The sequence below is a fragment of the Ammodytes marinus genome (assembly GCF_949987685.1).
Source record: "Ammodytes marinus genome assembly, chromosome: 13".
In the NCBI taxonomy this organism is placed as follows: Eukaryota; Metazoa; Chordata; class Actinopteri; order Uranoscopiformes; family Ammodytidae; genus Ammodytes; species Ammodytes marinus.
Window position 1 is genome coordinate 21,490,969 of NC_137217.1, and position 25,920 is coordinate 21,516,888.

The following is a 25,920-nucleotide window of genomic DNA, read 5'->3' on the forward strand; positions in this document are numbered from 1 at the left end:
ATGAGTATGACGAAAGTATGAGTGTGTGTGTGTGTTGGGGGGAGTGGGGGTTTAAAAGGAGGGAACTGAAAACATATACCTCTAAACATAAACCTCCTGCAGACAACAAAGGGAGCTTTTGGTTGGACGGCAAGATTTTTCAAAGTAGGTTCAGGGGGCGTGATACAAAAGAGGGGGAAAGGATTGTATTGTTTTACTGCAAAACAATTTAAGCCTTTAAATGAATCACTCATTTGCTTAATTATTTTAAAGAGCATCTGGGTTTTTATGTGAAACCGCTCTTTTGGTACAAGGCAGGAAAGGCATTTTATTGGGCAGGCAAATTACACAACACAGATTTTACAAAGTAATCTGTGTGACCACTCATGAGAGGAGGAGTGTATGACGTGATTTAAAGCCTTTGGAATTGTTTTTCAGGCGTCAGCAAAACAAAGTCAACCGGCTGGAACTTTCCAAACACTTGAGAGTCATCCATTCACTGGCACCTCCACGTTGGTGTTCCCAGATCATTAAGTGAAAACTTACCTTCTCACCTTGATCTTCAGCGGGATCCCCGAGACCCCTCCTGCTATTCAGCCTTTCCAGCTAATCCAGAATTCTTTGGGAGCCCCAAGATTTGGTGGAACCATAGGCGTTCCCAGACCTCGAGGCTCGGAGGCCTTGACACTACTTGGTCCTTCTGATCTGGGTTTTCCCAAACTGTGTCAGTCTGGGAGCAGAACTGTAATCGAGCTGCCTCACCATACGTGTCTGCTGGAACGGCCGGCCAGCAAGCCAGCCAGCTGACTGACCACAGTGTGTGGATAAATCTCACTCATGAGCCTTTGAACCTTTCCGATGCTGTCGTCTGTCGCTGCCAAATCAGGATGTGTATTATTTTGCTCTCGTCTTTTCCTTGCTCTGTCTGTTTTAGCTCTGGCCCAGCCTGCTCACTCAGTGGCACTACATGCAGGCATCCTACTTTCCCATGACTCCCCTCACCCTCTCATGCACTCTGTGGTTTGGGGAATTCACCGTTTCCCAGGATGGCTGTTTTTGGAGCTCATCTGTGTGTGTGTGTGTGTGTGTGTGTGTGTGTGTGTGTTAACCATCTGTATGAGCATTTCATTAACACAGTCTATATGTTCTACATCATCTGGAACAAATTTATCTAATATATGCTATGATTGTGTGGTGCCCCAACTTTTCAAGTGATTCATGTGTATGTGTGTCTGCATGCTCTGAGCGACCTCACATAATATTGCATTACTCTGACGGTGCACAAAGACTAATGTCTCTGCACATTTGATCGTGTGCATTTGTCTCTTCTCAACTTCAATTGGCTGATTAAATGCCAAACTGTATGTAACCACTTCCCACCCAGCTCCCTGGGTTTGACCACAGTTGACCAAGGTCATCTCACAGTCACACATGAACGCTCACATGCACTACACCTCCTCCCGTGCACTGGCTGTGTGTGTGTGTGTGTGTGTGTGTGTGTGTGGTGGAGTAGTACAGTAAGGCCAGACATGGCTGTGCATTTAACCCGTCGTCAGGGGCAGAAACCGGGTGTAGGAAACGCCAAGTCATACTTTCCGAAAACCCACCCGCCCACACCCAGCACACGCACGCACAAACACTCACACACAGCCCTACCGTGCAGACGCACATGACCACAGTCACAAACAGACTTTCTTTCCAGAGCGTGAACTGACATCTGTTTCCTGACAACAATAATAGCTACAGCGGATAGAGGCCCAGCTAACAGGTGTCTTTGACGTTCAGGAAGAAACAACCCGATGATGACCAAGAATTGTCACAAGTAAAAGAAATACAGCTTCTACCGAGGTGAAAGTGGCCTGACCACACACTTACAACAGTGTTATGTTACTGGGTGTCTAAGCAGTTTCCTCAAAATTAATTAAAGCCGTGTGATTTTCCACTACAGCTTGCATGATCAAGAGTTTGCAGTAAAGCGTGGGGCCTATGTTTGTCCTCACATCAGGTGAGATATGTCTTTCCCCCACACATTTACAATGTACAAACATCCTGTGGTGTTTATCTGTGGCTGGCTATACTGACATCGAGGTTAGCAGAAGGTAGATGCGCAATGCGAGCATGAGGGCTGCTGCTAACCATATAAAGGTTAGCCTCAGACTGGAGCTGTGTGCATTCCTCGCTTAGTTACATAAACTGCCATTCACCTGCAAACCACACACATTCTCAAGTCAGTATATCTACAGTATGCATATAACTTATGTGTTATCCTAATAGCCAACTCTTTATAATTAATTCAATATTGTGGGACTTCAACTAACAGATCATGTTATGTTAACTAAAATCTACATTTATTATTAATCAGTTAATTTAGTATAAACCAATGGATGTGCAATGCAAGTGATGCCTGGTGACACGTTATTCAAAAAGGAATTGTTTTCAGCTTGATCATTAACATCAAAAATAAAGTTTGTAATGGGGACTGATTCATTTCCTATCAGACAGGAAAACTTAGTTTGACAACTAAAATATTTAAAACCACCAACCCAAACTACTATTACTAAATACAACATTAAAGAATGCAGACTTTGGAAATCTCATAGTAAAATATAACAAAGAAAACCAAAATGAAAGAACAAAACGGGCGTAAAGCAGGGAGAGGACCCTTTTTTGCAGACTTATGGACTCAGATACTGTATGTGTCACAGAGAGTGCATAAAGATAAAAGCAGAGAAATTCTGCAGATTCACATCAGTAATCAGTAACTGTACATCCTCCAACACATCTGTATGGTTTCATTGCAATGCAATCACACACACACACACACACACACACACACACGTAATTTACATCGGATTAGATCCACACAAGCACATATTTTACATAAATATTTTGTTTTATTTCATCACAAATGGTGACTTCATGGCTTCATGTCATTTCTGAATGATCAAATAATAAACAACCCTTTGTTTTGTGAAAATGGAGATTGTACTTTTTATGATAAAAAGTTGTAAATATAAAACAGTAAAGCATCACACACAGTAAATAAATACTGGCATAAATAACACAAATATTAAATAAATTATTAACTTAAAACAAATATCCCAAACTGTTGTAGCAATGACACCTTCAGCAGTGTACACTCATATAATGTCTTCAGTCCATCACCACTCAATCACAGGTCTTTGTAAAACACCTTAGTGAGAGGGTGTCCCAGAAAACCTCTCTCTGGAGTCTCCAACTTCCTCTCCTCATCATCGTCTTCTTCTTGACCCTCACCGAGTTGCTGGTAGCTGAGCTTTCTGAAGAAGACCTCGGCCACCTTGGAGGGGTAAGGGACATGTGTGTACACTCTGCGTGCGCCACTCTCTCTCTCTCTTTGCTCCAGACCGCGGACCAACAGTTGGCCCAGACCCTCCCTACGGTACCAGCAGCCCGTCACCACCCTACAGATCCTCCTGATGTCAGCTCGATTCTCGCTTTCCCGGAAGATGCAGCCGATTATCTCACCGTCGCATTCTGCCACCCAGACCTCTCCGGCTGCCTGCTCCCTCTCTGGAGAGACCTTCTCTGTTGACGTCTCTTGGTCCTTGTCTTTGGGTGCGATCCTGCGCCTTGGCTGAGTAAGAGAAATGAGATTACTTTGTTGGCTGCCACATTTGGTCACTAGAGTTCAGTGATAAAAAAACAAACAGTTGACCAACCTTTTTAGTCACTGGTGTCTTGCCACTGATCCTACAGTAGGAATTTGGAAGGGTCTCATCCTGTGTGCCTCTGTAGCTGCTTCCCACATAGTCCCAGGAGGGGCGGCTGCTGCCCAGGACCCCTGTGGACCGCGGCATGGTGATCTTGAGGAAGATAATTAGCAGGAAGACAGGAATAGCAAGAGCCAGGATAAAGGAGTGGACCAGGCAGCGCAGCATTGAGGAGAGAACAGCCAGGATGAAGAGACAGAGTGGACGAGTGAGGACGTGGAGAATGAGGCGGTTTTCTGTGCCCTCGCAGCCCTCCTGGAGAGACATTGATACAATATCAGCACAAGCCTCACTAAGGATAAGAGTAAATTGCCACTACGATTAAAGAAGCCCATCTCGAAGTGTATCTATTTGTAGTGCACAAACCTTGATGAGGGCTTTGACATGCTCTATGTCGTCCTCCTTCATCCTCCTCATCACCACCTGATCCAGCTCCAGCTTCACCATATTTAGGCTGTATGCTCTAACAGCAGGGTCGCTGTGCCACCGTTTCTGCACGTGTCTATGGTAAACTCCAACATCCACACCACCTGCAAAGGGAGCCTGCAATAACACATTTAAAGAGTTAATGGCGTAGAAAGTGATGCTTTTTTTAGTAGAACAAGTGACAATGAAATGCAACATCGGTATTTTTTATACTTAATTATGTAGATGATTGAAACTGCTTTACACTGACAGACTAGTTAGTACGGCATTGCTGTTATCTATACGGGGGAGACAGTGAAATGGGTCATTACATTTCAAACGGTCAAATCGTGCAATGCAGCAGGCTTCGAGTTCGACTCCGGCGAGCCAGTAGTTGCATTGTAACTTGTTTACACCCACGCTGGCTCCAAAACAACAAAGGCAGATGGGGATTAGAGGATTTGTAGCACGCATGTGTCACCATCATGCTGTTCTCATTGTATAAAGCACGCTAGCTTTCTTTTGCTCGCGTTAACTTTGATCATCAGCGAAAGCGAAAAGACCTTGTTGAAATCCTTATATGGTTATAACGAAGTGCTATGGTACGTCCTGACACATTTCGACCACCGTGCTCCTGCTCTAAACCACCCATTTCCGCTTAGGCTACCTTCTGCACAAGTCGCTGCTCACATTAAACACAGAATAGGAAATACACACTGTTTGTACCTTTCAGTTTGATGTTTAGTCTTGCAATGGCCACGGAGTCGTTTTTGCGGAAATGAAGAATTCTGCTTACAAACGTACGCTCTTGTATGCCCCGTTACACGGCTCAACGTTTCGATTTACGCAATTTGCGTGCGTAGGATCCGCACTGCGCAAATGCTACGTGAATGGCAAACCAAACGTAACAACGTAAACAGCGGTCCAAATGCAATGACCTGTGTATGATCAGTTTTTCTGGAAACTCATAAAAGAAACAGAAAGCAAAAAAAAGCAAAGGTATTACCAGATTTATTAATAATTAGTTACTATTTACTAGAAACAGCATGAAGAAAGTGGGTCGTGTACAACAGTTATTCACAAGTAAACTTATTAAATTCATAAACAAACTGTCAAAGACAGTATTATTTAAACTAATATGTTTAGGAATATACAGAGGTCCATGTGCAGCCTATTTAAATGTATAACATTTCTAATATGTGGCACCATGGGATTACAAGACAGTACTAAATCGGACTGCATGTTCTCCCTCAGTTCCAGGAGAACTCAAACTGACTAAAGTGCTAACACACAGAGCCCACATATAGTGAGGCATTCGCTCGCATACTTTCGTCTTTAACATACACACTGGTTTTAATTAGAGTATTTCATCTCTTTGGAGTTGGGTAAAGGTCCGTTTCCTATTGTGTCGTCCGTTGGTGACTGTACCTCTGTACTGTCCGTGGGGTTGTGTTCCTTTGCAGACTTTTCCTTTGACTCTGCTGGTACGCTCTCATTTTTCACCTCACTACTTTGAGAGACCTCCCTATCCCCTGCTCTCTCCAGTCTTCCATCTCTTAAGCTACTGGTGCTGACCTCAATTATGACAATTTCCTCTCCACTTCCCAGCTGAAACATATTTTCCATGGCTCCCCTACCCTCCTCGACCCTACCGCTTGCAGCATTGCAACTTGCGCCCTCCCCCTCCCCTATCATCCCCCCTTCACCTTCTATCAGGGCTATCATCTGCATTCCCTCCTCAGTGTCCTGCGCCATCTTGGTCTCGCCCCCGAGTTCAAACACCACCTCCTGTCCATCGAGTGGCACCAAACCTTGAGCAGGTGTGCAGGAGAGCTGAAGACTGCTTCCCTGCCCTTGGCTGTAGGCAGCACTGGATGGACAGCCTTCCTGTGCCTGTGTGTGAAAATGAAGGACGTAGGACTCTTCCTGGCTGCTGCCCTCTCCTGTCTGTCCCTCTCCGGGCTTCGCTCCGCCCCATTCGCGCAGTAGTGACATCATCCCTTCCTTATCTCCCCCCATTTCTCCATCTCCTGCCTCTCCTGATGCGTCCCCGTTAAACTGTAACACATATGAATTCCCACCCCCCTCAATGCTTATCCCCTCCTTTGCCTGTCCTTCATCGTCAAAACAAAACACAAACTGTTTCCCTGCCATAGATTCCCCTGTCTTTATTTGGCCCACAGTGGCATGGGGTTTCCTTTCCGGAGCAGCAGGGACAGGGGGAGAAACTGATGCTGTGGCTACTGTGGTGACTGGTTGAACCATGGCAACAGATGCTGTGGGTCCTGAGGTGTATACTGTGGAGGCTACATTGGTGGAAGATGGAAGAATTGGGGCCATAGTGCAATATGTTGACAGAGGACCGTGGGACACTGTGGACGCAGATGATGGTGTAGTGTTAGCAGGACTCATAGTTTGTGTGACACAGTTCACAGCCTGACTCACGGGAGCCCTCACAGATTTCTGAAGAGTATCTTTTGGTTTGCGTCCCCGTCTGCACCGAGCCGTCCTAGTGCTTTTGCCGAATATGGGCTTGGACAGTAGGGAGTTGGCTGAGTGTGTGTGTGCTGCCGACGTAGCAACAGGAGTGTTTGCATTGTTATTATTGTTGGTGATTATGATCCTGGTCTGCTGTTGTTGCTGTGAAATGTTGGGAAACTGGGGCATGTGAGTCTGTGTTTGGTTTAGGACGGGCTGGAGTGCTTGGAAAGTCTGCAGCACAGGGAGGCTCTGAGGCTCCGGCGGAGGGTTGTTTGCCGTGGGGACGAGGATCAAGCTGCCATTGTTGGAGGGGCACTGCAGTAGGAAGAAGTTTTGGGGCTGGGACAGAGGTGGTGGTGGTGGTGGAGGAGGAGGTGGGAGTGCTGGTGCAGGGGATGTCAGCGGGATGAGCTGCAGGCCACTGGCTGTCTGAATCATAAAGTAGTTCTGGGAGCTGTTGGGGGGAATATTAAGTGCTGGCTGGGACACAATCAGGCTGCCCTGGTTTCCTGAGGTTTCCAGGGTGATGGGGTTGAGCAGGGTCGTGGTGGTCGTTACTCCCCCGACGCTGGCTTTCACCGCTACTCCATCTTTAGCTCCAGCGCTGGCACAGGGCAGGGGAACACTACTGCCATGGGTGCGGATGTGCCTCTGCAGGTAGGAGTGCATGACAAACTCTTTGGAGCAGTACGGGCACTTGAAGTCCTTGCTCGTGGAGTGTGTGCGAAGGTGGAGCTGGAGGTTGGACGAGTGTGTAAAGCTTTTGCTGCAGTGCGTGCACTGGAAGGGTCTCTCACCAGAATGGGTGCGTTCGTGCTGCTCACAGTAAAATAACAAGAGGAGAGGGGAGACAAAAGAGATAAAACAGTGGTTCAGTATGAGATAAGACAATCTATTCAATATGAACAGCTGATAGAGGCTGTGCTGACCTGTTTGAGGTTTGACGTCTGCGAGAAAGATTTGGAGCAGATGGTACAAACGTGAGGCCGCAGTCCAGAGTGCATCTGACTGTGTCTACGCAGGCAGCTTGTGTTCTTGAAGGCTTTGCCACACTCCTTACACACGTATGGCCTCTCGCCTGTGTGCTGACGCAAGTGGTATTGGTAGTGGGAGCTCCATTTGAAAGTGAGAGGGCAGTGAGGGCACTGGAACGCCCGCACGCCTGTGTGCACCTGAGTAAGGTGAACGTGGGAAAAAAATAAATAATTATTCATACTTTTTGGGGTCATGTTTTATGTTTCTAACATGATCTTATGCTCAGCTGTATTTACAGTATCTAAATCTCACAGTTTTTGGATCTTATTATTACATATATAAATACCGTTGTTTCCGAAGTAAAAAATAAATTAAGAAATTTGAGTACAATAAAATCAATTGTTTCCATTTTATTTTATCTTTTGCAATAAGACCAAAATTCTGCCCAACAGTGGCAACTAACACACGTTGAAATTAGTGCTGTCAGTTTAACGGCGTTAACGCAAACCCATTTTAACGGCGTCAATTTTTTTATCGCGCGATTAACGCTCGTCATGGCCTAGGAAACGTTGTGGTTTTTTCACATGTTGTTGTATCAACTAGTAATGTTAGAACAACTGAAACACCACAAACTATACAAATGGCTCGCATTTAAGTTACTGTCAATTCAAACGGAACATGTCCTACAGCGTAATTTCACATTAAAATCATTTAACTGGCAAAACGTCAAGTCAATTCTGACTTTTATTTTGAAGCAGAAACCGGAACCTAGCACTTCCTAGCTCAGCTGCGCGACCTTCACTAGTCTTCCGTGTTGTGACTCTGGGACTACGCAGAAAAGAACAGAAAAGAAAGGCATAGTGTGTCCACTTCACACAGTCTGAAATAAGCCGTGGATGAAAGAATCCCAAAACATTTAGGCCTACAACAACCAGTTTAATTTAGCCTGAATACTAATTTGTTTTATATACCCTATGTTGTTATGGTTTGGTTTTTAAATAAAAAAAATAAGTTCCAGTTATGTTTGTGAATGCTGTTACATTGTTATTTGCACTGAATTGCAAATTATGATATTTTAGAAGAAATACACTGAATTACAATGGTGTAGACTCTACTTGTAATTCTGTGTATTTCTTCTAAAATATGATGATTAGAATGGGTGTGATAAGAGCATTAAAATGAGATAAATTAATGGGACAAAAAGAAATCAAGGGACATTCAGGCTAGAATAGATAAAAATGCGATTAATCGCGAGTTAACTATGACATTAATGCGATTAATCGCGATTAAATATTTTAATCGTTTGACAGCACTAGTTAAAATATGTGAAGGATGCAATATGAAGTTTTGCTTTTTGGATTTGGCTGCTGTCCCTGTAAACTACCAAAATCGTTGTACAGTGACAGAACATTTTGCTCCCACGTGATTGAGATTTCTTTATTTAGAAGGGACAGCGCACATTGATAAACATGAGCACCAAAGTTCAACATGTAAATGTGCCAGATTTAGCCAATGATCAATGAGATTGATCTCTAATTTGGAAAACATAACTGGAGCCTTACCCTCTGATGGATTGAAAGCAGTGATGACCTCTTGAAGCTCTTTCCGCACTCTGTGCAGCGGTAGGGCCTTTCTCCCGTGTGATCCCTCATGTGATACTTTAGCCCTGAAGAACCTTTAAAGGCTTTTCCACACTCCGAACAGCGATATGGCCTCTCTGTACAAAAGTGTGTGGAAATGGAAATGAAAAATGACGTAATTCCGGAAAAGCCTCAAATCGAGTTCACTGTTTGCTTGAAACGTTTTTAAAAACAACCACTTTGATATTGGATGAAGCATGGCTAGCTTTGCATTAATACATTTTGCTGTGCAGTGTGGATTTATTGGCGTTTATTTGTCCATTTTCTCCACGTTGAAATGCAATTTAAAATTTGAATTTTGCTATAAAAAAAAAGTCTTTACCTCCAGTGGGAGCGGTCTTGTTGGCTCCTGTCCTTTTGGGGGCTTTGGTGGGTTTGGCTGGGTGTTCCTCTTGCTCTTCACCGACGGCGATGATGTCGACGTGGATCTCCCTCTGGCCCTCCTGCTGCTTGTCGGCCTGGCTGGGAGAGGAGGGGAGGGGGAGGGACAGGGACAGGGAAGCGGGGCACACGATCTCAGCCTCGGCCTCTGCCAGGAGACGCTGCTCCGGGGTGTGGGAGTGTTGGTGGGTGAGCAGTGAGGAGAGAAGGGGGAAGGAGCGGTCGCACGCCGAGCAGCTGAACTGGGAGCGGGACTGTGACGAGAGAGAATGCATCTGGACAAAACCAAAAGGAGGGAGAAGCGGATGGCAAAGATTACTTCAAGAATAGATCAAATTATACCAGTTTATATTAATATAGCCCAATATCACAAATACCAGTAACCCTGTGCCTCAGTGGTTCGTACACAATATGACACCCTCTGCCCTTAGACCCTAAGCTCGACTGAGGAAAAAAAACTTTATGGGGAAAAAAGGTTGAGAAACCTCATGGAGAGTGACAGAGGAAGTGATCACTCTCCCAGGACGGACATATACCATGCAATACCATGTTAGTAGAGGAGAAATTAAAAGTCATTCTCACCAGTGACACATGTCTATTGAGCCCTCCACTGGTCTTGAAGGTCTTATTGCAGTAGCCACATGACAGCCCTGCCCATGTGGTTCTGGTCTCCGGATGAATGGCCTCAGAGCTCTGAGTCACCTCGGTGAAGCTGTGCAGCAGGTCAAACTGGGCCTGGGTGGTGGCTACATTCTGAAGACAAACCAACGGAAGTATTGCTTATCAACAAAAAAAACTAAAGCACTTTATTGTGTAGCAATGTCTCCTGTAGATCAATTTAAATTAGAAAATAAAGACATATGACTGTTTGTCCTTTCAAGAGTTGTATTCCATACATTACAAACAGCAAATATACTGTACATCATATGCCTCAATTTAAAGTAGCAACAAGCATGTTTTTGCCTGTGTTGCACGCAGTTGTTAAAGAGAGTGAGAGACGCAGTATGCACCGCGATGAGGTAATGTAAACATGTGACTATTTGAGATTATTAATGTTTATATAAGGTGGTGAAGCAGATTAAACTTTGATCTAGTACCAGATCAAAGTAGTGTCAAAGGTAATTTATGATCATCAGAAGAAAAATCGGACTGTTTCATGAACATTAATAAGTTCCTCTTTGTTTCACTTAATTTCCCTTTTTTTCTTTTAATGTGATGAAGTAAGGTTTATTTGGTTCTTCTCACATCTATCTGTTTGAGCCGATCACTTACTGCGTTGCTGCCATCTGCTCCCTCTGTCAGTCCAAGGAGCACCTCTGTTGAGTGTCCATTTTCGGCTGCTGTGGTAGTCTCCACCACCTCCTCAAAATCAGCCAGCAGGTGGCCCGCTCCGACCAGCCCATCCCCAACCTCCATCCCTGCCCCGGGCCCCACCTCCGCACTAGCCCCGTGCCCCCCCGGACCCATGTGGATGGCCTGGTGGTCCTCTAGCTCAGTTCTCGTGCCAAAGGTGTGGCTGCAGCTGCCACAGCTGTACAGCAGCACGCTGGCACCAGTGTCTGTGCTGAGGTGAACCTCTGTCCCGATGGCCCTGGACGTACACACATGCTCCCCAGAGGAGGTGAGGGTAAGCTGGGGGAGGAGGTGAGGATTCTGGCCCGACGAGGTGGCAGACAGGAACACTTCTTCCATCCCCACCCCGACTCCATCAGTTCCTTCCTGGCTCACAAAACCCACCATGTCCGTCAACATAGACGATGTCACTTCCTCTGTCCCCATCACCACCTCTACTACCTCAATGCCCTTCCTCGTGACTTCGCCCCTCTTAACCTCCTTCCCTCCTGCGTTGGGGTTGGTGTGCGAGTTCTTGTGCAGGGCCAGGTTTGACGAATGCGTGAAGCTGCGTCCACACTCGCTACAGATGTAGGGCCTCTCGCCTGTGTGTATCCTCATGTGCTGCCTCAGGTTGGTGGACTGAGTGAAGGACTTGTTACACACGGAGCAGGTGTAAGGCTTGAGGCCCAGGTGGACGTTCTTGTGTCGCCGCAGACTGCTTGAGTTCTTGAAGGCCTTGGGGCAGGTGTCACAGGGGTAGGGGCACTCTCCTGTGTGCTGCCGTAGGTGATACTGGTAATGGGAACTCCACTTGAAGGTCAGCGGGCAGTAGGGGCACAAGAAGGTACGCACTCCAGTGTGAACGCTCTGATGCACCTGGAGCAGAGAGGAGCGTTTGAAAGCTTTGCCACAGTCCTGACATTTGTAAGGCTTCTCCCCTGAGTGAGACCTACAGAAAAAAAGAAAGATAAGCAGTTAACAGGTGTGACACATAAATGAGTGTAGAAATACATTGCAATGTGTTCTTGTGATCTGTCTAATACACCGGCACCATGAAGAGCTGTTTTTTTTAAAAGGTATGGATTTCACATGAAAGGTGTAGTCAGCAATTCTGGCGGATGCTTGTTTTCACCTTATTTTTTAAAATCAGTATATATCTCCTCACGATCCGCTATCTTTCACTACCGTGTGTGCGTTCGAAAGAAAAGCCAGTGTTACACAGACTAGGCTCTGTAACTGGGCATTTTGCTAGCTAAGTTGAGCCCCTTTGTTTACATACCCTGTGTTTACATACCAGTTTACAGAGCCTAGGCTGTGACTTAACACCAAATTTCTATTCAGTGCTCGAACACAGTATGGACAGATAGTGGATCGTGAGGAGAGATATTCAGTGATTTTGACAACATGCATTCTCCAGAATCGCTGACTCCACCTTTACGTTGCCTGTGAACCTGAATTTTGAAAAATTAAACCAAATACAAGTGAGGTGTGTCATTCAAGTCTTTGCAACAGGTTATATTTTTTTTAGAAACTATTCTCTTTTCTGGATAATGAAGTTACAAAAACCACACACTTCTGTCCAATCTTTCCCCCATTCACTTCAATACATAAAGTAGTAATAACAGCTTGTGGACACTATAGTATCATTGTATCTTTGGTATACCGTTGGTGGTAGAGCAGAGCAGAGGAGCCCTTGAAGGCCTTGGGGCAGAGGTTGCAGCGGTACGGCCTCTCATTGTTGTGGCTCCGCTGGTGGTGTGTCAGCCTGGACGACCACCTGAAGCTCTTCCCACAGTCCATACACTGGAACGGATGGTCCGACTGCTCCGGCTGCTGGATGGCTGGGCCAGAAACAGATGACGACACCATGTCCAGAACCACCTCTTCTCCGCCCTCCTCTACTCCCTTGTCTCCCTCAGCAAGCTCCCCTCTGTCCCGCTCTTCCTCGCCATCCTCTCCCGAAGCCAGGAGAGATGATGGGAAGTGGGAGAGGGAGGCGGCAGACTGAGGCGGTAAGAGTTCTGCTTGGACCACTAAGGCCCCTGAGTTGGCCATGACAAGGGGGCGAGCTGGTAGCAGATAATGGGATTATTCCTTGGGAAGTGAGCGAAGGATCAGTTTTTTTGGTGCAGTGTCATGTTTTTTTCTTTTTCTGCCTTTCCTTAGTTTACATATTCTTCTGTGTGTCTTCCTTCCCTTTCGTCATCCCAAGTGGACAGCTCAGGAGAGGTCTGAGAATGAGTGAAAGAAAAATAAATACGGTATTATAACTTGGTTACTCCTTGTAAGAATGTCCCCTTTAAATTCCACCCCCATCGTATGTGTTTATGAAGCCAGTCCCTCCTCCCATTCCCGCTGTCTTTCCTCTGGATGTCAGTCCGTTTCTGGCCGCGTCCCCGCAGTGCGGTGCTTAGCAAAGCACACAGAAAAGCTACGGTAAAGTTACACATTCAGCTACTTCATAGGTGTATTCTAATGTGCAAGCCGAAAGACAAACATAAACAGGAACTATAATTTTTTTCACAGTATCAACACAAACAGCTCCTGGCCTTCATATAAAACTGATGTAGCCCTTCGTCACTGCGGAATAACGTCATTAAAACTGCTCGAGAAGGACGCGCGTGAACACAGGGTGCAGCAGTACTCACCAGGCATCTTTACCTCATCTTTAACATATATTGTTGATATTATGAAAAGGAACTGGGTACCGCAGTGCTAATCCACACAACCTTAACAATAAACACAGCACAAACTAACAGCAGTTCTCCACCCGATGCCGCCTCCTAAGAACAGCGACGGCGATTGGCTGCTTGCTGCGATAGATGGGCTACTACCATTGGACAGGAGCTTCGACAGACAGATTGACATTTCTAAATCTCCCCTTAAAATATTTTTAACGCTCACATTTTACGGAAATAATTAATAAATTATGTGGCTACGTTCCAAAATCTTCAAAAATAATTTATAACTTTTTACCCACAATCGATATTTACCCGTTGTATTCTGAGTCGGGTGCATAGAATTCTGGGTAATGTAGTAGGCTTATCTGCACGTCTCTCTTCTCTACCCCTGTATAGGTCCATGCTCTGCCCTAAAGCCCATCTGTCACAGTTCACATTGCAGGCTAGATAGGTTTATCAAATTATAGTCCAATGCATTGTGCACATTCTTTAGTATTTTATTTCACCAAGGCACATATTTCACATTGAGGCCAATCAGTGTGTGGAAGAGGCATCTTGATGATACAACAATAATTTAAACATGATGGGATAATGATAGTAAATAAGAATAAAAACTGTATAAAAGTACAAAAAGATAGGCTAGGAGACTCGCTCCATTGCAGCACAAAATAAATAGTTCCACCAAGTTACTTAAATAAATAATCAATACTGTAACAAATACTAGAAAGGAACGAACAAAAATGATAGTGATAAAATTGGTAAATCTATACTATATTGTAGAAAACAACATAATACACAAAAGCACTGTATACAACAATTTACATTCTTGTACACGTATGTACACATGTACAGAACATTGTGTCACAATACATAGTATTTTAAGGCTTTGGGTGTTTGACTAGAACAAAACAAACTTTTCTACACCCAAAACACAAGTTCAAAATCAGCCATCTCACTTATTGAATGGCTAATCCTAACAAGTTTGTGCAAAGGATCTAATCAGGTCCATCAGTGCTCAGCAACGGGGCACATTCATACAACTTTACCACAATGTTAAATATGCCTCGTCATGCAGACTGCAAGAAACAGACATCGAAAAATAGAAACTCTGCCTGTGGTACAAAATAAAGTTTTCACTTATCTTTGGCTATATCTCAATTTCAGATCAACTATATTCATTTCATATAGGCCATCAAGTGATACATTAAGATGTGGCACATTTGACATGGTTTGAAGATAACATTAACATCTTCTAAAACTTTAAGGGCACTGTACATGAGAGATAGTGAAAACCTTGAGTGTCCCAAAAGTTTGCTACATCTACTGGAAGAATTAGTCGCTGAAGAAATGCACAAATGCAAAGAAAAATTAAAAGATGAAGTAAGTTTAACAAAAGTCTTTATCAGAGCTATACGTCCAGGAAGTGCTACTGTTTTTTTTTTTCTTAGTTTTTTTCTTGAGGATCAGTGAGACACAAGACAAAATGAAAGATAACAGAGATGCGGGCAAATAAATTCACGTTAATACAGAAATAAAGATAAGAGTGACACATTACAACATCAAATAAATAATAGAAATAAATAAATTACTAACAGTCAATAAATAAATAAATACATAAATAAAATGGTCATTAACAAGGCCTTTAGGAGAGAGTTGGGGAATCATGACATGATCATCGTAATTAAACTGGCAGTTTGCTTTAACGGGAGTCTTGATGGTTGTAACTGGCTGCAGTACGGCGCATCCTTATTGGCTGGGATGGAAAGACACATTCTTCAGCACACATGTCATTGGTTGACGTTTGGGCCTCTTTAAAGGATGCGATCGACTGCAAAGCACACACTGACATGGTCTTAATTCCCCTTTGGCTGAGGCGGGACTCCATGTGTCCTCACTGGCTCTGCAGCCAAGAAGTTGAAAGGAGAAGAGCGAATGTGCTTTGGATATCATTGTACTGCAGACGCCTTGGGCTTGAGACTAATGAACGCTCTGTATGCCCAATCGCAGAAGAGTTTAAAGTGTTGAAGAAGCTCGTGGCTGGACTGCAGGACATCAAACTGATATGGGAGGTGAGGGGGGAGGGAGGGGGTCGCCGGAGTCAGCTTTGGCGCTTCAACTCTTAGCATCTGTAGGTGAGAGGAGAGGCAGACGAACGGATTAGAAAAACTGTTAATCGCAGAGAAAATTTTGAAAAAGTTGTTAACAAACTGTTGCCAATTGACACGATTCCTACTAAAACTTTCACGGGTCAGTATATAATTAAACACTGACCAACATAATGGAACTCAGCTCTTTACCTGACGGTGCAGCAGGTTGATGAGAGATCTCATTTCTCTGATCATCTCCACAAGCCTGGGCACTGCAGGGTGGTGGTGCTTCTTTGAAACCCTGTTCAGCCACTCAAAGTGGTGCTCGTACAGCTTCAGGTCAGCATGCAACTGAGAGAGTGTGGGCTTCAGCTGGAAACAACACAGACACATACTTTAGAGACTTAGCATGGGTGTGGCAAGATGTAACTGCGTGGATAGAAACAGACCAGCCCGTGTCTCTCATTCACAGGCGCGCACACACACACACACACACACACACACACACACACGGTCACGCACACACACGGTCACGCACAAATACATTATCGAGGCATTACCTCAAGATTGTTGAGGTCATTGGCAGATCTGTTGCTCATTTCTGGCAGAGACCTGAACCGGTGTGGCTCCACGTCAGAGTCAAACGCATGCTCCTTCTGTAAGATAAAAACAAGACACAGCGCAGTCCGTTAGTGATTTGCATAAGGACAATTTTAATCATCCTGAGACAAGTCACGGCAGCATGAGGAAAGTGTTAGTCTAGCCCTCTGATTGGATGGGATGGGATGTTTTTCTGTGCTAAAAGACAGTAGCTCTTGAACTGAAGGGACTGTGGCTGATTGGGTCAGTGTAAGTTCAGCCAAATTCAACCACCCCAAATGTCAACAATAAGAGCAAATGACCCGAACCCACAGGATGTTTTCTACGGGGAGCGAGGATAACAACATATGCAGTGACTAAGACAGCTCCAATAGGGCAGACAACACACAGGGCTGTAGGGAAACTCCAGGGTCACAGCTATAAAAAGATGGGATGACGCAGTGCCGCTGCCCGGCTAGAGTTGTGTTGTAAACTACGTCCAGACAGCAGTAGTGCCCATTGTGGCCACCAGAGGGGAACCTGACTGCAGGTTTATGGAGTTTTACCTAACAAACGGAAGCTGTGCTCATGGCTATGGATAGTACAATTTAGCATTAAAGATGTTCCTCTTATTCATTAATGAATGTGGGATGAATGGAGATGACTGATGTGGCATGCGTCATTTCCAATCAGTAGAGGAACATAACAGCATTAGGATGATGAGTGCTGAGAAATGGTTTGTGTAAACAGGTTGTGTGTGCACCTAATGCTTCCTTAACCTGTTACGCAGTGTTTTCCTTGCTCCACTGTTCTCCCCCAGTTGTTTGTGTTGATGTTTTGAGTGAATGAATGTGCCACATTGTCTCGCATGTCTCTCCATCAGCCTTTCGTAAGAGCTCACTTGTGTTTGTGGTCCAATGTTTTGTCTCCGTTGCTTTTGTCCCCTTCCATCCCTTGCTTCCCTCACCCTTTCTCTCCCCCCCTCTCCTCTCTCTCACTCTGTCTCACACCAGGTGCACAAGCACATACAGTGTCACGTGCACGTGCGGATGCATGCACACACACACACTGCTGGCTTGTCATCTAGTCCGCTCTCTGATCTCTTTATCTCTTGTGGTTTTCTGCTCCTTCTTTCGCAGACTTTAATTCTCCCTCTTATCCTCCTTTTCTTGCTCTCTCCATCGTAGATCATGACCTCACCTGACAGAACTTAGCATCGAGACTTTTTCTTCCTGAATGCAAATACTGGAATGTGATAAATCTTTTTGATTTTTATCAAGTCACTTTGCTGTGGCGACCGAAAGCAAAACACTAAACACCGCACCTACACAACCATGACTATTTACAGAACCCTCAATGCATACTGAGACACACACATACAGCCACAAAAATGCATGCACACATATAACCATTTGCACCCATACAGCAGGCATGCAAACACACACAGACTCACTCACACACACACACACACATACACACAGTCGGAAAACTTATATAGACCTATGCGTGTACACACGCAGACATTTCTCTGTCTTTAAAGCATCAGTTGCATTGCTTTTTGCAGGGACTTTCCATGGATTTCCATTCTATTTGTCTTTCCAAAAGTTGTCCTTTTTTTAGTTGAATTCCAGACAATAAGGAAAAAAATTTGAATTAATCTTCCATGGTACTGAAGACTGTCTATTACTGTCCCCAATGCCCTTTGATATTGCTGGTTTGTTCACATCTGGAACCCAGGTTAGACTACTGCTACAATGCTGTGTAACATTGTTTTTTTTTAAATCAACAAACCCAGACACACATACAGAACACACACACACTGTTTGAACGTTATCTACTGGCCAAGACTAGAGAGAGTATGCGGCTATTTTTGATTTTTATCCCCTGAACAAAAGAGTATAAGGATTTGCATATTGCAAAAATAGAATCCAGCTCAGTCATGTGTAACCAAAGATCCAGAGATATAATCCAGCTTTCTTTTCACCTGTTATAACACAGTGTTGATACACCATCACCAGCTGGGGCCAGATCTTGGCTAAGTTTTCAAATCTGATTTTCCTGCCTACTTGACGGTCATCAAAATACGATTTTAAGCCAGAGTCGTCAGTAAGGTGCAAACAATTCACATTTCCTTGGAGGAATAAAATCTCCCTAATCCATCCTCACTTTCACAGCCTCGCCGCAGAACATAAACGTGTTTCTGTGTAAACAGGTGTGCAATATACTATATATCATTACACAGCGTGGCAGTTTGTTGGATGCAAGTACGGTGTTGACATGTAGTTCTAAATTTGGACTAATGGGAGATGTTAAACTAATTCCAAGAACTTAATGTTTTATCCCCTTGACCACATCATGCATCTTGCTGGACCATAACTGTACAAGTGTGTTTATTCTACTTAATTTCATAATACTTATATTAATGAATTGCATGTCACTGGACTGGATGTAGGCACTGACCTGGTCACCATCTCCCTACTACCACCACCTGTCAGGTGACTGGGCAGACCATGAGGTTGTCAGACCTCCCCTTCCTTCCCAGACTAGTGCGGATTAAAAGTGAGATCACTCAGTCAAATCTCCCCGGAGGTTTTTTTGCTGCCCTGATCTAAGTACACAGATGGACTCCAGCCAGTCTGTCATCAATGAAAGCTGCTTAAGTCAAACTGAATCCTGAGCCAAACCTATACTATAGTCAATCCTAACAAAGATTCCACAACAGTGCATGGTGCAACCTCAGTGGCTGATTGAAGGCACAATGATGCATCCCTTAATTTAGAGGTGATTATTAACCAATACAGTCCGATTAGGGAAAGACAAATCAGTGACCAGCGTCCTCTCCCACCCTTGCCTTGTCAATTCAAATAGCAAAAGGTAGTGACTTAGCGTCTTATAGACATCCTCACTTACCAGCAGTTCTTGGGTGAGCTTCATTAAATTTTTGGTCTGATTGGACAGTTTATCCATGTCAGTGGGCCGCCGGTGTGGCACTGGTGAGGCAGACGTGAACACGGGCAGCTGGGCCAATAGCAGCGAGAAGAGCAGCGACGAGGAGGAGTCCAGCAGCACTGTATGGGGGGAGAGCGAAACGGAAGCAATTAGTGGAAAGGCGCTGTCATCTTGCCATAATGATAGTGACCTCAGGCCACGGCTGTCAGCTACAGGGGGAAGATATTGCACCATAATATAAACAATAGCTCCAGACTTGGCAGAGGCATCCTCAAGAGCTTCAATGTCAGAGTCATGTTTTCACAGGATGAATGCAAATCATTAAATCATTATATACAAAAAACACCCGGGCTTTGACACTGAATATCACCATCACTCCTTTACCATAAGCAACGCAATGAATGCTGCTTTTTGTCACACCTGCAACTGGATAGGTACGTGAGTTGGTGGTATAAATTATATAGAGCCAGCCAAGTCAACTCTCTAACAGTAAGCTCATTCATTCTTCTCCCTTTCAAGTTCAAATAGAAGGTAGACTAAGTATTAAAAGGGAACCACAGCGGTGTTGAAATGATGAATGCTTGATAATTACAGGTGAACCACAAGAATCATGGCCAAAAAAACACTGCAGGAGCATCTGAGCGCACTGTGCCAGAGTAACTTAGAGCTCAGGGTTCGCCAGAGAAAAAAAAGTTGTTCAGAATCAACGTCAAGTCATAAGTAAAAACAAATTGTTTAGAATTTAATGTAAAAAAATAAATATTGTAATGTAACCTGTATAGGGGCGGTACAACAGTGTTTAACTGTTCAACGTTATAGCAGCCACATTTTCAATATAGCGCTTGGCAAATAAATAGGCTATGCTAAAACAAAAAGCTGTCAAATCAGTGTCAATTAACACCCAGAGCAATTATACGAGTCGAAGCAGCACACTCATACGAAGACTTACATTTCATATTGGTTCGGATCCAAGGGATATGTAACCCAGCAAACGGACGTAGATAAGTAAATAAATTTAAAATTATTAAATAAATTGAACTCCGGAAACTGTCACGTGCTCCGGTTCCTTGGTCGCACTCTTCAGTCAGAGCGAGGAGGAAAGTTGTCAGGACAGGACACGGAGAGGATGAATGAGCGAGCAGAGTGATGACTGAAGCACTCACTCACACACAGAGAGAGAGAGAGAGAGAGTGGGAAAAGTAAAAGGTAAAAGTCAATCTCGTCAAACTTTTTTTTTCTGCTATTTGGTTAAAGTTTGGGATGAGCCCCGGTAGTCTTTATGGAGTTCTGAAGGCAGAGATACACTCAGACAGTTTGGAGAGAGAGTGAGAGAGAGGGAGGCAACAGGAGTGCAGAGAGAGGGATGCGAGTGTGGTAAGTCCAATTTTTGCGCGCAGTGAAGTGTTTAGGCTTGTTTAAAACTTCCTTTATAAAGACGTCGGGCCTATGACACATCGGCAGTGACTCACTTCATTCATAAAAACACACACACACAGACACACGCGCTCTCTCTCCTCTCTCTCCCTCTCTCTCTTTCCTCCTCCCCTCCCTGCTGCCTGTCTCCCTTTGCTAAACTTAAAAAAATGTTCCGTTGTTTTTTTTCTTCTCTTTCCTCTATCACTTTCTCCCCGTCCTGTCCTGTATGTCGCTATCTCCAACACTTCCTCCGTGGCATCTCGCTACCTGCGCCAATCAATCCCCATCTACCTCTTTCTATCTTTCCATCTCCAAATCTCTTCCTCCCTCTCTCCCTATCTCTCCCTCTATCACTGCAGACGTTTTAAAACGCTCATTGTTTTCACATGTATCCGCATATCTCCCTCTCACCATGTATCTTTTAGAGCCTCTAGTTTTACCTGGCCTTTCGTTTTTTTTGTTTTTGTTTTTTGTTTTCTTGTGCCAGTGCCATGTGCTGTATTGGATGCCACAGAAAGTGTGTTCTCGCTTGGGTAATTTAATTTATGGCAGGACAACTTTGGACTACACGCGTCACATTCCCTGTATTATAACTAATGCGCACAGCAAACACCGTTTCTCTCCCGTATTTCTCTCCCTCCTTTTCTCACCCCTTGCTCTCTCTCTCTCTTTTCAGAGCCCCTCCTGAGACAGCAGCCTGTTATTTCCACTGCCCCCCCCCCCCACCCACCTTCTCTTTTTTTCACTCCTTCTCTCCCTCTCCAGGGTGAAGGAAAGAGTGAGGAGTGAGAGACGGACAGGAGCGGGGAGAGAGGTGTTGTCCAGACCAGAAGGGGCCTCTGAAAGTGTTGCATAGAAACAGTGAGCGGACACACACACACACACACACACACACACACACACACACACACACACACACACACCACAGGACATCAACACAGACACACGCTTGAGGGGCGTGGGGTGGTTGATGGGGTCAACACGGCAAAAACACATACACACACACACACACACAAACACACATGCAAAACATGCACATCGATGCACACACACGACAGGCGCTGTGTCATAGAAAAACATTGTGCCCCAGTAAACCAAAACACACCAAAAAAATACGTTTCCTAGCTCAGAAACACACACTTTGATACAAACAGAAACACAACCGTCCACTGCACACACATCAACAGGATTTTCTCACACTGTATATTTCTCTCTCTCTCTCTCTCTCTCTCTCTCTCTCTCTCTCTCTCTTTCACACACTCACACACACACACACACACACACACACACACACACACACACACACACACACACACACACACACACACACACTCACACACACACACACACACACACACACACACACACACACACACACACACACACACACACACACACACACACACACACACTCATAGAGCAGGGCAGTCTGGAAACACTCTGTCAGGTGCAGTAAAGCGTGGCTTACTATTGCAAAGGGCAAGAATGAGTTTCCAGTCATCACAGAGGGATAGTTGATGCATCATACTGTAAACATACTGTATATCACAAAGGGGTCAATAGGTGCATTTCCATTCCCCTGATTTTATTCACTTTTCGACTTTGTTGCGCATAAAAACACCTGCGTGGAAATGCCCAGAATTTGAAAAGAAAACCCTCAAAGTTTTGACATGTGACAACTAATAATGACATACATGAAAACATATGACTTTTAGTTTACGATCTGTGTGGAGCGATGAGGATACAGTTACCTCCCTCAAATCATTGTGCGAAACAAGCAGAAAATAGCTTTTATCCATCAAGATTAACTGGTGCTTTGAAACCCTTCATCTCATTGCAACTCTTCTTCTGTGATGGCGTAATGGCACCCGATTGTAAAAATCTGTGCCTTGTACTGCTTATCTCAATGAACCAACCCCTAATAATTGCATTAAGGATGGAAACGCCGACTTTCTGCAAAGTTGTTGGAAATGTTTGTCACATTTGGTGGAAACCTGAGCACAGACGCTCAAACAGACATCGGGAGGGAGAGACCTGGGAGAAAAGAAGAAACCATTTTGAGTCTGGGTGTGAGATTAGGAGACCCTCATTCACAGACATACACTCATGGTGTGGTTAGAAAATAATTAGTGGTGGGCCTTGTACGCACACACTCGCACACTCATACACATATACACACAGAGTTGCCAGTCCGGTGGTGGGCCTACACAGACAAACAAACACCCTCCAAATGATGAGGGCCTGGTGGCAGTGAGTGGGTGGCAGAGTTGTTGTGGTTAGAAAGGGTCATACTCTGTTTTCTCGGGTCAACAGGAGAGAAGAAAAGCAGGAAAAGGAGGAGAGCGGGAGAAGAAGGAGAGGAAATAGATGAGTGTGGTTGGACGTAGGGAGATATTGACACACTCGCTCTTTTTAATTTCCCACATCAAAGGGCCGTTTGAAGACACAGCTGGGGAGAGAAGAAAAGAAAAAGTGAAGTTAGTCACTCTCCCTCATTCCCTCTATGGGCTGCTGCCTCTCATGATGGGGGTCTCCTGGGTGGTTCTGAAGCACACAGTCCTCTGTAAGGCCATCCCCCAGTGCTGATCACTCACACACTATGACACCGGGTGGGTGCCCTTCAAGTATGTGTGCCTGTGGGAGTGTGCGCTCACATGCATTAATGTCAGTGTGCAAAAAAAAATGGGGTAATGTATCTTTGTTTAGAATATTGTTTTTGTGCGAGAGAGCGCACACGCACGGACGCACGGCTGCTGGAAAAGGGGGAATCCAGGGTTTGTATAAATGGGTGTGCGTATAGTATATGTGTGTAATTATGGGTATGTGGTGGTATAAGTGTGGTGTCTGTATAACGTGCATGAGCATCAGTGTTTGTGTGTGCGCCTGTGTGTTTGTGTGTGGCCTTCATATGCTACCCATTACATCACCAATCTGTGTAAACCACCATAGGAGGAGAAACAGAGTGAGACACTCAGACTACGACCTCAAAGACATCAGAGAGGAAGGGGAACCTGTGACAGGGCCTGCCAAGCCTCGCTGCCAGACAAACTTTACTCACACAGGCTTCACTCAATTCGGTCATGCTCTACACTGGGTTTCCTGTGCCCCATGGCATGTACTCACACAATATTACGCAGGTTTCAAATCATTTATATGCCTCACACTCTTTGCTCACCTTTTGCCGGGCTGTTAATCCACACAGTTGCGTGATTCATGCCAAAGTCCCCTTCAAAAAGTTGGACTAATTCTGAATGAGTGTTACTGTAATATTCTTCATAGTTTATTTATTTGACAAGGAAGAGCTTGAGCAAGAATCTGTTATTTTATGATGGGGATTTTTGTTCATTGTTTGCTTTAGTGTGAATGCAATTGCAGTCTGTTCATGAGAACAAATACCAAATCAGCCCATTCTGATATTGTGGGCTTTCCCATAAATGTGTGCTACCCGGGGTTAATTTCCATGTTAAGGTGGATGATTAAGTAGTCATGTGGGTTTTAGGGTTAAAAGTCATGTTCTGCTTACCTCAGAGTGTCATAAGTAAACAGTGCAAATGCTGGCCTTGACGCAACACTGCCCGGATGGTAAAAGGGATTATGGGAGAAGGAGTAATAATAAATTCATAATTTTTTATGTTACACCCTCATTTCCTTTAGGGAATTCCAGTAGGGCCTTAAGTAAACAAAGGCTGAGATTACGTTCAAAGGGAAAACCAAAGGTCCGACCTATTACTGTTAATATTTACTCTCCTATAACAGGACACTTTCAAGTTTCCCCATGACCTCCTCCACCTCCCCTCTCCTTCCTCTCTCCTCCGTCATTCTGTCCCCCATTCATTCTCTGCAGCTTGCTGCCAAGTGCGCAATTCTGGCGGGGCATCCTATCTGGGGGGAATTGTCATGGTTACCCTATCCCAACTCGCTATACCCAGCGCCATCACTGCCCCCATCCCCCTTCTCCAGTCCCCTTGCCCCCTCAGTTCAACCTACGTCAGAGAGCAAGTGAGTATATTATAGTTCAGGGGGGGTGGGAGGGAGAAATAGTGACAAACAGGAGGGGAGCTGCAGTCATTGGGCAATAAAGTGACGTCTCTGACTCTCTCTTTCTCACTGTCAGAGATCAGTGTTAAAGCACTGTTGTTCAGACGGATATATGACTAGAGCCCCCCCCCCCCCCTCCCCACCACCACCACCACCACCCTCCTCCACCTCCCCAGCTTCCACTGGCGAGCCTTCAGTGAAGGAAACTCCCCATGGACGTGATTTACAAATTATGTGTCAATTGCTCTCTTCCTTTTTCATTTGCGCTGCCCAATGGAGGCAGATATGGCTGTTGCACATCTGTTGCTTTGCCTTTTTTTTATTAGACCATTAAAGGGGGATTTTTAACCGGCATCATTACTGCAGGGTTCCTCCACTGGCTCAGCTCACAGGGCCGTGCAAAGGGCAGGATGCAGGGATGAAAGGGAGAGCATGAGGCAAACGTCTCTCCTGGCAAAAAAACGGGGGGAGCAAAATGTTTAAATCAGCTCTCTATTAAACACACATTTACGAGGCTCATTTTGTTTGGAAACCAAACTGTATGCTATGTGACAAAACACAGTCTATGTGTTTGTGTTTGTGTATGCATGTGTGTATGAATGTGTATGTGTGTGTGTGTGTGTGTGTGTGTGTGTGTGTGTGTGTGTGTGTGTGTGTGTGTGTGTGTGTGTAACAGCGAGAGTCAGCCGAAACCCTCTCCCTCTCTGACATCCGCGTTGCTCACCTGCTCACTCTCACTGCCTCCATGCAGTTTTGCGTCGGCCAGTGAGGAAATCTCTGAATGAACTAGTTGAAGCAATAGGTCACAGACAGAGTGTGAGAAGGAGAAGAGGAAGGGGGGGCAGCGAAGGGAAGCACCCAACCCACGCAAAAAGGAACTTTTTACTGTGCAAACACTCTTTCCATCTACCCTGCTCGCTCCCTCCATCTCAGACTGGTGTTAACACACTGTAGAGCCCAGGCCTGTCTCAGAGCTCCCGCTTTCTCCTCCGGTTCTCCCCCTGCTTCTCTCGCCGCCATTCTCAGTCGCCCTAAACATTCTTTCCTCCCCTGTCATTGTGTGTCCTGTCTGCATCCCTCTCTCTCTCTCACTCTCTCTCTCTTTCTCTCTCTTCCTCCATCTCGTTCTCCCTCATCTCCCTCTTAGTTTCTCTTTTACACACTCACTCGTTTCGACTTCACGTCCCTCTCGCCTCCTGGTTTACTCTGGCGTAGGCCTACA

General features: G+C 45.0%; 3 protein-coding genes across 5 annotated transcripts; all 3 read right to left on the reverse strand.

Annotated features, from left to right (window-relative positions):
- Positions 1–2,900: 2,900 nt before the first annotated feature.
- Positions 2,901–4,907, reverse strand: nat14 (N-acetyltransferase 14 (GCN5-related, putative)). Of its 3 annotated transcripts, none has more exons than XM_080039729.1 (4): positions 4,863–4,907; positions 4,098–4,274; positions 3,681–3,824; positions 2,901–3,595 (listed from the first exon to the last, which is right to left on the reverse strand). In XM_080039729.1, exons 2-4 carry the CDS (start codon positions 4,176–4,178, stop codon positions 3,152–3,154), a joined length of 669 nt encoding a protein of 222 aa, XP_079895855.1. In that variant the 5' UTR covers positions 4,179–4,274; positions 4,863–4,907; the 3' UTR covers positions 2,901–3,151. The 3 variants fall into 3 exon arrangements, with proteins under 3 accessions (XP_079895855.1, XP_079895853.1, XP_079895854.1); XM_080039727.1 differs by having other exon boundaries at positions 3,681–3,986; XM_080039728.1 differs by lacking the exon at positions 4,863–4,907 and adding an exon at positions 4,469–4,562 and having other exon boundaries at positions 3,681–3,986.
- A 582-nt stretch (positions 4,908–5,489) lies between these two features.
- Positions 5,490–13,672, reverse strand: znf628 (zinc finger protein 628; the record flags this gene model as incomplete). Its single annotated transcript, XM_080039598.1, has 8 exons — positions 13,610–13,672; positions 12,612–13,179; positions 10,886–11,897; positions 10,196–10,366; positions 9,555–9,888; positions 9,155–9,309; positions 7,547–7,789; positions 5,490–7,433 (listed from the first exon to the last, which is right to left on the reverse strand). The coding sequence occupies exons 2-8, from the start codon at positions 13,001–13,003 to the stop codon at positions 5,490–5,492; spliced, it is 4,251 nt and encodes a 1,416-aa protein (XP_079895724.1). The 5' UTR covers positions 13,004–13,179; positions 13,610–13,672.
- A 1,656-nt stretch (positions 13,673–15,328) lies between these two features.
- On the reverse strand, positions 15,329–20,307 carry il11a (interleukin 11a; the record flags this gene model as incomplete). The annotated part of the gene is made up of 6 exons (XM_080039599.1): positions 20,194–20,307; positions 19,206–19,363; positions 16,277–16,372; positions 15,927–16,088; positions 15,585–15,755; positions 15,329–15,382 (listed from the first exon to the last, which is right to left on the reverse strand). The coding sequence occupies exons 1-6, from the start codon at positions 20,198–20,200 to the stop codon at positions 15,329–15,331; spliced, it is 648 nt and encodes a 215-aa protein (XP_079895725.1). The 5' UTR covers positions 20,201–20,307.
- Between the last annotated feature and the right edge of the window lie 5,613 nt (positions 20,308–25,920).